The following is an 11,871-nucleotide window of genomic DNA, read 5'->3' on the forward strand; positions in this document are numbered from 1 at the left end:
TTGCTTTATTGGATTCTCTATCCGTGTTGTCTTTTTAATGTTGTGTAATGTTTCTCTCTGTTCTGACGGCTGCCCTACGGACAGGCTGACCTCTGCTCTCCAAATGACATCCTTCAATTGAATATCCTCCACATTCAAAAGACTGTTGATGCTCTTCTGGCTCAGGAAGAGAAAATTCCGCAGCTCGCTACTTTCTTACACTCCTGGGATATGATAGGCTTTTGTCTTCTACACATACTCCTTTTTGCATTAATGCTTTTAAGTTATCATTGGAATGCAGTATCTGCTTAACCTGTTTGCATGTTGCATCATTGTTCCTGGAATTATGAAGGTACTTCATTTAATCCTCCCTTTTTATCTTTATTGTACATTAACAAAAAACACTTAGTCTGGCTTTTTTCACCACGTGTTGCCTGCAGGGTACCTGATGTATTATACACCAGAAGTATGTGGACACCCCTCCTAATTATTGCTAACAGACATTCCCATAGCCAAACATTGGCAGTAGAAAGGGGCGTACTGTAGAGCTCAGTGACTTTAAACATGGCACTAGAATACCACCTTTGCCACAAGACCTTCTGCCTCAGTCCACTGTAAGCTCTGTTGTGAATTGGAAGTGTCTAGGAGCAGTAACGTATCCTGGCCTAGGCTTCAAAACCAGGTTTGTCAGATCTTTGGTGGCCACAAGCAGCCCATTTACACAATGGAGGCTGTGCCACACCACACATCTTTTAATGCGGTAAACATGCCAGCCGCAGAGTGCAAAAGTTAAATACATTGACATCTAGGAGTAACAACAGCTTGGCCACAAAGCAGTAGACCACACATTCACAGAGCAGGGCTGCCGATTTGTTGTCTTCTGTAGCATTGCTCACTGCATAGTGCCTCTGGAAGCAACTTTTAATTGGATGTCCAACTGGCTCATATATGTTTGTGATGGTCACGTGTTCACAAAATTTTTTGTCCATATAGTATATGTTGCTGAGCATTATATATTACATAGCAATCCACTGTCGGAGTAAGGACAGTAAGCTCCAATAGCATTCACCCAGTGATAGTTAATCAATCTAGTTACCCAACTGTTGTTGAACTGCATCTCTCATGATACTTCCTGACTGATCATAATGGAAGCATCTTGGAAGATGAAATTCCACAAAAGCTCGATGGATACTAGTTGGCTCCCTTTGTGCTAAATGCTATATGAGACATTACCATCGTATTTCTAAATAAGCAAACCCTTGAAACTCACTTGTTACTAAGCCTAGCCTATCATCATGAAGCGTAGTTGAACTTATTTTCCATATGAGGGAATAGGGCCTCTGGAAGTAAAAGTTTGAGTTGGAACCGACACAAAACAAACCAGCTTCACTGTGCTTTTGCATCTTTAGAACAGCATGGGCTGCCTTCCTGTTATGGCAACATATAAAACAACTACCGGTATATGGAAAGTTAGCTTGGGAGCATGCTGCAAATAAACAGATGTCAATACAATGTCTTCCTCTGCATGGACAGACCACGGATCAGATTCATGCACTAAGTTACAAAAGTAATCCTAATAATAATCACAAAGTGAAGGGTAAAAAAAGAATTTATTGGCTCTGGTACACAAAATACTAATATGAGTAAGAAAAATCTTTATCCCTTTGTTGCAATTAATGCATGGCCGACATTATAGGTTACAAAGGAATTCTCAAGCAGCAAATTATTAAATGACCATGTTATGATTCATAAAATAAAAACAAAGTTTGAAGGATTATAAGGACGAATCGGGTAGTAAATATTATAAATACAATCTGATGAGTTATAGGGACTGTTTTATTATTAGGGTGTATAGGAAATTGTTTTACGTCTTTATGTTGTTTTTGGTGTTAAATAACTTTGTAGCATGTTGCATCTTAACGATATTGCCCCCAAATAATCACTTTTTATTTTCTCTTAAAATTAATTTCAACAATTTAGATGGACTTTATATAGTAAAGGCTGTTCCTTTGCCAGTCATCTCAATGCTTTAACCCCTTAAGGACCAGGCTGTGTTTTACCTTTTGTACCATTGGGACCGAGGCTGTTTCAACACTTTTGCGGTGTTCGTGTTTAGATGTAATTTTCTCCTCACTCATTTAGTGAACCCACACAAATTAAATGTTTTTTTTTTTTCAGGACAAGAAGGGCTTTCTTCAGATACCATTGTTTTGATCATATTATCTAATTTCCCATTAAAAAAAATAATAAAACATGATGAAAAATTAAAAAAAAAAAAAAAAAATTCTGACTTTTACCCCAAAAATCTTTTACTCATCCAAAAAAGCTAATGAAAAAACCTACTAAATATATTCTACTATTTGTCCTGAGTTAAGAAATACCCAATGTTTTTATGTTTTTTCGCTTTTTTCTGCACGTTATGGAGCATTAAGTACAAGTAACGTTTTGCTATTTCAAAACCATTTTTTCCAAATCTGGTAATTCTTCCCTCCATGTGCCATTTCGGGTATCGTTGAAGCCGTCCAACGCAATTTACCCCATCAAATCATATATTTTTGAAAACTAGACACCCCAAGGTATTTCAAATGCTAGTATTTTAACCCTTTCCATGCATGAGATTCTACCACCAGCCTTTGCCACACTTTGTGGTAGTATTTTTTTGGTATTTTTTTTTTTTACACAAGTTGTACTTTGGGTATAAATTTAAAGCTCCAGGTATACGTCACTATCAAACAACACCTTAATATGTGTTCAACAACATCACTCGAGTACAGTGATACCACCCATGCATGGGTTTGACTGCTGTTTGGGGTTAAAAGGCCACATTTGGGAAGTGCGCTTTTTTTCCCCCTATTTTGGTCAGTCTGTGCCTATGCCCTATCTTTGAGCCTGGCCACTACAATTTACCCCATCAAACCATATATTTTAGAAAACTAGACACCCCAAGGTACTTAAAATGGTAGTATTTAACCCTTTCCATGCATTAGATTCTACCACCAGCCTTTGCCACACTTTGTGGTAGTATTTTTTTTTGGTATTTTTTTCACACAAATTGTACTTTATGTATAAATTTATAGCTCCAGGTATACATTACTATCAAACAACACCCCAATGTGTGTTCAGGAACATCTCCCGAGTACAGTCATACCCCACATGTATGGGTTTGTCTGGTGTTTGGGGTTAAAATGCCACATTTTGGAAGTGCGCTTCCCCCCCCCCATTTCGGTCAGTCTGTGCCTATGCCCTATCTTTGAGCCCGGCCACTCCAATTTACCCTATCAAACAATTAATTTTTTTTAAATTAGACTCCCCTTGGGTATTTGAAATGCTTTTATTTAAATTCTTCCATGTCAGGATTTTTGGGAAGATACAGCGCTAATTTTAGCATTTGCTTATAATAATAAACTTTATTTTTTTATTTTATTCTTTTTGGATTTTTTTTTACATTTTGCTGGAACTGGATAGTTCCTCTGATGCATAATAATTTTTAAATGTTACCATGTTTTTTTTTAAGCTTTTTTTTTTTTTTTTTCTTATTTTAGAAAGCTGGGCTCCATTGACTTGTATGGTTGAATGCAGTACCTGTATTCAACCTGCAAGTGGAGCCAGAGTTCTCTAGAGGGTCTGGAGACCATCTAGCAAACTTTTTCAACTTTATTTTTTTTTTCCCGGGCGGCCGCCATCTTGCGGATGGCGAAGATCACTGGCAGTAGCGGCTGTGACCGCTCTCCGGTTCTTGACGCCCCGGGGAGGGGCCAGACATGGCCCATGATGCCGATCTCGGTGTTGCTGAATGCCTCGACATCGAGGCATTACAGCAACACCGTTTAAGCTTAGAAAGTGATTGTTGATCACTTTCTAAGCTTGTTTAAGTCTCATGACGTGTCAGGCACGTAATAGGTCAAGTGACCGTTTCGCATGACGTGCCTGACCCGGCAATGGACGTTAAGGGGTTAAAGCAGTTATCAAACCAACTGTATTGATCAGCAGATAAACAGTGCACTCTCCAAGAGTGCACTGCTTATCTGCTCAGCAATAGGTTTGGTTCGACTAGTATGGAGGCTTTTGGTCTGGCTTATTAATTTTGGCTGTATTACGGTTGGGTAAGAAACCTGGACCGTTTGGAGTCTTTTCTTAAATCAACCTACTCGGTTTGAACCCATATTGTTCTACGACAATCTTAAAAATTACCTTGAGCAAATAGTAACCTACCACACATTGAGATGGATTCATCCAATTAGGAATAACTTTACAAGGAATACAAATATATATTTAATTGAACACTTCCGTATACAGTGACTTAATCACTTGTCTTTGTTTTACGCAAGTACTCTTTCTTGATCCTCTGCTACCTGCGAAGCTAGTTCTCGTGGCATGCAAGGCTCTTTTTGATCAGGACACAACAAAACATGATTGCATCAAATGTGACCTTGTGTGCAACATAATCACTTAAATAAAGATGACGCAAATGACATCCATCGTCATCAAGCATGTAATGTTGAAAAAGATGGAAAATGCAGCTTTATGTTTCATGATATGTAGCATATTGGCTGTCGGCTGTTCACTAGTAATGCTGTTTGAAGACCAAAGTCTTGCTCAGAAGGGCACTCAACTGTTGCAATCAGTTTACTACATTTTATTTACATGGGGAAAATGAAAGTAAGGGATACCTATGCAAAACTTTATGTACATTTTCCTGCCCTCCTTCTAGTAATAAGTGCCTACTCTTAAAGCTCATATGCGTTCTTCTCTTAACTTGACTTCACCATTGTAGTGCTGTGGCAACTTGGGCTGTGTCTACATTTAATACGCCGTTGAGCTACATAGCCCTGTTTGTATGTTTCATTAATCTGCTTTATTAATCTAAAGAAGTAACACAGCTGTAATGATTTGGCATCTCCATGTTAACTCTTGCGATGTAGCTTGGCAAGGCATTGATGGTACACAGCATACAGTGAGATTCTCCGTAGAACATGCAGCAACATATTTGAAATGTGTGTTTATTAGTAAATACAATTTGAGTGATAGCTTCCCTTTAAAACATTTTATATAGTTAATGCTAGACAGTGCTATGATTGGATATAACATCTGATGGTTTAAAAGCTGATATGGCTGCAGCAGTCGGTAAGCCTTTTTATTACATTATTGATTTGCAGTAAATGAAGTCTGTCTTGCTTATCACATCTTTGGAATTGAGTGACAGGGATTCAGCGGACAAGCCGTAGCAAAATAAGTAATCTGTAGTTAAGTGTCAGAGGGTTATGAGTTTTACACATGGTAACACAGAGCTCACACTGACAGACACATTTAATTACGCACATCTTCAGTGTTGTATCAACACTCCAGTGTCTATTCCTTGTAACAGTTACAGATTGTGATGCAAGTTTTAACACTTCGGTCTACCAAAAACAACAATGCATTTTGTACTCTGTATGGAGTAACCCATCAGCCGTTTGAGTGAGAGGGGTAATCACCAACCCTTTTTCTTTTAGCAAATCTAAATACATTTCAGGTTCACTATCCCTTGCTCTTTTGTAATTAATTCAATTTAATGATTCAAATCATCTCCATGTATTTTTCAATAAGATCTAGCTTTGTGCATTAGCAGTGTATTTGCATCCTCACTTTTGAACAATTTTTCTTATGGGGAAATGCAACAAAATAGGATTTTAATGCATTTTCCATTATTCCCAGAATACTTTGTATACAGTGTTTGTAATAGCTATACTATCCAAGTCTCCCTCTGTTTCCTGCCATCAGTAGTTTTTGCTTACTTGAATAATTCATTGACTGTTGTAGCCTCGATTTTCCGGGCTAGGCTTAACCCCCATTACCATAACCAAATACCACTTAAGGAAGGGACATACCCTGATGCCCCCACCCTGACCTAAGGTTCCCAGCATTGACAGAACCTCCCACCAGTTGTTACCAACAACTGACTTACCACCACATTAACCTCCCTAGATACCTGGCAAGCTGCTGCCCGGCAGACTGTGACAAAAACACCACAACCCAAACCAGAATACAAATATACAGGGAGGGTGGGTGGGACACGCAACCAGGTAAGCTAATCACAAGAATGTTCCTTAGCCCGGGAAAACAGCCACTTAAATAACCTGCCCCCAACTCCACCCCCTAAACTCCCACCAAAAAAGCCTACGCCTCCTCTGCACAACAGTCAGGGCCCACTATAGCCCATGCTGTCCCCCCGTGGGCATCAATATCCCCCTGCATTTATGTTTTCTTAAAGATATACAATGTGTTGGACTGCACAGTTCCTGCCACACTAGCTGTCTGGAGTGCTCTTTAATAATTGGGAGATAGTACGGACAGATTGGTAGTCTGCAGTGCCTCACCTAATACACCCATGAGGTCTTGAGGAGATTATTGGTGTCAGCTCTTTTAATTAAAAATAAAGCCTTTAATATTCTAGGTGCTGAAGACATTATAAGCGATCAAAGGCAGAGAACATAAATAAAGACCTGTTGATTAGTACGGTGTACAATGAAAGAGGTGGCTTATAAGTAGTGACTCTGGAGAAGGCTAGGATAGTACAACCAACATAAGTCCTGTAAACTAAAGCAAGAAATAAATCCAAAAAATGTGATAAAGTGCGCTCAGTGACATATCTAACGAGATAAAACAGAACCTGGAATATCTGGAAATTCCTGGTTCAAACGATCTTGCAAACAGATACCTCGACGGAAGATAAAACCACAACCAATAGTGTAATACAGTACAAATACCCCCCCCCCATGTTGGATTCACTCACAAGCAGGAAGGTAATATATGCTCATGAAAAGTTCTGTCACGGATCTCCAAATGTCTTCAGGCATGCATGTCACCCCTAACAAAAATGTAGGCGTATGCCCAGACTGCTGTGTGGAGAATCCAGCCCCAGCAAATGCTGTCGGAATACCTTGCTTTTGTGAATCTGTCTGCCAATAAGGTAGAGTAATGGCGTGTTCATGGGTATAGAACCCAGTCCTGTCATGTACATTTCTGTCTGCATTCTAAAGTTCAGCTCTGCGAACAGTCAATTACTGCTAAAGAATAGCATTTCTGTCTAAATAGGACAATGGTGAGTGCTCAGAAACAAAAACAAAAAAATCAAAAGTTCTCCCTTCTGAGACTGCTACACTCCAGATGTCTGCACTTGGGAAGTGATGTATTTGATGCATAAATGCTTCAAACCCCAAGGGAGGCATACTTCATAACACATCAGACTGACAGTGAGACATAATTAATAGAAGATTTGCGTGGCTTTTTTTTTTTTAAAGAAATTGCCTGTCAGTAAAGGGTCAGATGAAACACTCTACTCTTACTTGTCAGCTCAGTCTGCTTAAAGGTTCATGAGATACACTTTTTAGAATGCCTTGTTTCTTATTTTTTTGTGCAATATTAAGAAATTAAGAAATAACACAAATTTCAGTATAAAATGTGTGCTGTATCTTAAATAACATTCACAGGATTGAACTCAGAATTTTCTTTCTACTTGAACCAACAAATCTACACCCCCCTCAGAACACAACATCAGCTCTGTAGGCTAAGCGGAACCTTTTACCCCACATATTAAATATATACATTCTGTAAGTCCAGTATGTAGGCTAGACCACTAGCATCCCCATTGATAAATAATCTATTTTTGATAGACATGACATGCAATGATGCACCGGGAGGAAAATTGCTATGGCTATACTTGAGTATAAGACAAACAAGATGCTACAAAGGATTTTTATTTTACAGTAAAGAACGGTCAATTTATTTGGCCATCGTTGCCTGCTTAATCCTTAGCAGTGGGTTTTCATATCCTTGGTCTACCCATCCACATGTTGCATGAACTTTATGGGCCATTGTGGCTGCAACAGGTCTATGGCAGTCAATGATAATGTGCTGCTTGCAACCTTTTATACCCATTCTTGGCGGAGATCAATTATTAGCTTGAACGATTTCCATCCATTTGTAAGAATTTAGGAATAAGCATGCTGGACCCCCGTTATTTTGGGCTGCTTTTAAGTTAACCAAGGTATTCTGTATCTACAGTTGACATTTTTGTTTCTTCAATCTCTGCAAATGCTCAGATCAGATTGTAAGAGTATGCTTGATCAGCACCGTAGTTTTGATTATTTTAACTACAAAAGCCTAGCACAAAAGCTAATATATAAGAAAGACTTGTTTATAGTAATGTCTTGAATCAAGGCTGCAAAAAATACATTTGTTTTATTGCAATTTATTTGCAATAAAACATTTAAATCTATAGGTAAGGTATGGGAGGTTACAGGAAAAAAGAGAGGATTGGGCTACTTGGTTTTATAAACATCTCTTTATCCGTTACCAGCAATAGACGTTCCCACAGTACACCGCATAGAATGGGATAATTATAACTGGATCGGCAGACACAAATGAGGAACAGTATAAAAAAAAAGCGGGCTAGGAATGGAGGAGAAATAAGAATAAAATGGTCAAATTTGGCAGAAAATTGTTGGTATCGGGTGGGTCTTCTGTTTTTTGGTGACAAAATTACTAAGGGGTTGACATTTTTACTTTAATTGTAACCTATGGAGTCAGATAATTTAGTTGAGGCATAAAATTGTATAAACGGCATATTGATCATTGTTACATCAGATTTTAAATTCTACTTGCATTTTGCTGTAACATTTTTTCAGAATATTCCATCTCAGATTTGTACTTTAGTCAAAGAAAAAGGCATAAGAAGTTTTGGTGTTATCATCTTTCCTTTTTTTTTTTTTTTGTAGGAAAAACTGTGTTTACCCCATCACATCCTAGAAGAAAAAGGCTTGGTGAAAGTGGGCATCACCGTGCAAGCATTGGCGGATGTAACTACTACAAAGCAGGCCTTATTTCTATGAAACTACTGCATCATGTTTAATTTAACTGTGGCACCACATACCCTCAAGGCTGCCTTAAATGATACAGACAGCACTTGATCTCCAAGGAGAGGGTTCTGAGAAAAATCCAAAGCAGCATTTAAGAGCTGCACATTATTTTGCACAAAATAGTACATGTGTATTGTGTGTCAAATCTTGAACCAAAAAAACATAATCTAAAAGAAAATATGAATCAACGAGGCCTTAACAATTTGTTTCCGGCAGATATCCATCGTTAGCTGCTCTCCAAACGGGATTATTAAATGAACATACAAGAGAAGGTAACATATTTTCCGAGAATGCTGTCTACGTTGCATTTAGGTATAGCTGGTCAGTTTGAGCGTATTAAGTCTCATATAAGACTGCATCGTTATACCAGCACAGTAATGTTTCATTACATTAATTTATATGATTACATTAATTCGTTAAAATAGAGGGACTTGTACATTTAATTAGGAAACCTGGCTGTAGGTAACACAAATCGCTGTCCACCATAAAAACCATGAAAGGCCTCTGATGTGACCACGGCTTAACATTCGTTTCATTTACTGCGTGTTCTGTAATGTAAGACTCCTTTGGAGATGGAACCCCCCTTAGTATTTGCTTTACCTTACATTCCAATTACAAACCGCTTGTAAAATATTTTTTATGGTTGCTCTTAAACATTTATCGAGTTTTACACAAATGCATTTTTATATCCAACAATATTATACGTGAGAAAGGAATGGTGCTTCCCTGCAAGATCAATGCAGAATTAATATATACTAATTTATTACGGTTCTCACTTGACATGGCTTATATGTAAAATATACAGCACCATTCTTATTCAACAAAATTGCCCTCTGTAAATCACGAATCACACAGGATTAGCAAACCAACTCCATTTTCATTTCCCATCAAATGGATCATCGTGTCTGCATTTATGTGCCAGTTAATCCTCAGTTATGAAGAGAGGTATAAGTGGAACAGTCATATGATTTGTATGGCATATACCCTTCGTGAAGATCTATGTTATCTTGGCTAGTTTTGTTGCATATGTGAACTATGTTTACCTTCCCCCCACTGCACAATTATGCCAATTTTCCTATTCCACGGCTATAGTCAATGTAATTTTTACAGGGTAAATGAGCGAGAAGTTGAAAGGACCAGATAAAAAAAAGTTTTTAACATCTGCTATGCCAAGACAAAAGAAATTTCCACGGCAGCACATTATCTTGACTAGACCGCTATATCTGCATTTTTGACAAATGTCATTATCCCTGCTACTTTAGTCTGTCCATCATAAATCCAGTGTATCTTATAGGGTCCAACGCCTCACCTATCTGCAAGTACGGGAAATCTGGTATATGCTATGGGACCGGGCATCTCACCTACTGATTTATTAACCAGACCCACTTATAATATAAATCTAAAGCACAATAGTTTTATCCTCTATACAAGAGAAACTTTAATTTAAATGCAGTTTTAATCAGCAGGATTACCAGGAGTAGCCTGTTTTGCTTAATTACAATGCACACTTATTGTTTGTTTGTTTTATATAGCTATCGACATGTTGTGCTAATTAGATGTTTAAATAACCACAGAATTGATTTTCAGAGGGTTTAAACAGGCTCGTTATCAAAAGTCTAGAACAAAGCGCAATTGGTATTTTTACAGTTACTTTGTTGGATTTTGGCTGTAGAATCAAATACTAGGGGTGGAGAAGTTGTGCCCCCACAGCAGATGTTAAGCTGTATCCTTCCTTTCCCCAACGAGACCCAAATTAAACACTACTGATCTAGGTATTGTGTATACATACAATCCTTAAGCTATTGATGCTAACCGAAAGAATGTAAATCTTGCATGTACAGATGTATACATAGCGTAGGAATGTTTCAAAGATTGCTAATCTAATCATCACAGTGGACATGAGAATTGTGAATGGAAAACGTGATTATTTTTGCTGTCCATAGAATGTATTATGTGTGTAAAAATATTATTTGAACATTGTTTCCACTGATTCTCTTTGATCACTCTTTTTTTAAGTAACCATTTAGACATTTAATATTTATATATGAGTAATATTTATTAGGAAATCTATTCACCCTTTTGGGTGCAAACTGTAAAATAGAAACTCATTTTATTAATGCTTTGAGGTCAGTTTTTTTGCTGTTTGTCTTGCATTTATGTTTTTTTCTGATTTGTGGTTTTTTTTGTTTTTTTTTATTACAGTGAATACTTTTCATTTCTTTTTATTGTGGGATTTATAAAAGAAAAGTGTGCGTGTTAAAAGGAGTGGAAAATCCCACATAACAGTCTAATATAAAATATTTTATAGAAAGTGTAAAAAATTTTTGTATTATGTTAAGGTGTTATTAATTCAACTAAATGGTATACAGCAAGCATCATATAGAATTCCCAACTTTCCAAACAGGATGTATAAAGAATATATAAAAAAAAGTGATGGGTTGTATTTTTTTCTCCAATGTACATACCACATTATAAAACATGTAAAACCCGACAATATTTAGCAAACACATCTTCAGTGTTTCCGGTGCTTATTTTGCAAATCAAGACCTGCCTGTCATTGCTATTTACTTTAACAAAAATTGTATTTTAATTTGTATGTGTTTATTTACATAAAGGTAACATAGTACTGTACAGATAGATGTAAATAGGAGTGTATACCTACCTGTATTTTATGGTAAAGGAAAGAAAAAGGGAATGGGTCCCAGCTGCATCATGGATCTACATTAAAGATAATGTTCCACTTAGACAAAATATGAATTGCACCCCCTAGTAGATTATGCAACTAAACCTTTGCAGCTCTGTCATTGTTTAATCACATCAAAAAACCCACACACTGGTTTTAAACTACTGGAAAAAAGTAAAACAAAAAAAAATGTGTTTAATAGGGTTTGTCAAGATACATAAATGCAGAAAATAAGCGTCCAAGAAAGTGAAAAACGAATGCATTGAAGTAGGTTTGACCAACCTTGTCACTGCCTCCCTACAGCAAATATTG

At 37.3% G+C, this 11,871-nt stretch overlaps 1 protein-coding gene across 1 annotated transcript in view; it reads left to right on the top strand.

The window, feature by feature from the left end:
- Positions 1-8,849, top strand: part of LRCH1 (leucine rich repeats and calponin homology domain containing 1) — an 82,050-nt gene extending 73,201 nt beyond the window's left edge. The window contains exon 19 of the mRNA XM_089501133.1: positions 8,736-8,849. Coding sequence (XP_089357259.1) covers positions 8,736-8,849 — 114 coding nt within the window. The remainder of the gene's footprint in view (positions 1-8,735) is intronic.
- The last annotated feature ends 3,022 nt before the right edge of the window (positions 8,850-11,871 follow it).

The sequence above is a fragment of the Sceloporus occidentalis genome, unplaced genomic scaffold (assembly GCF_023333645.1).
Source record: "Sceloporus occidentalis isolate IW3139 unplaced genomic scaffold, rSceOcc1.0.p SCAF_164, whole genome shotgun sequence".
In the NCBI taxonomy this organism is placed as follows: domain Eukaryota; kingdom Metazoa; phylum Chordata; class Lepidosauria; order Squamata; family Phrynosomatidae; genus Sceloporus; species Sceloporus occidentalis.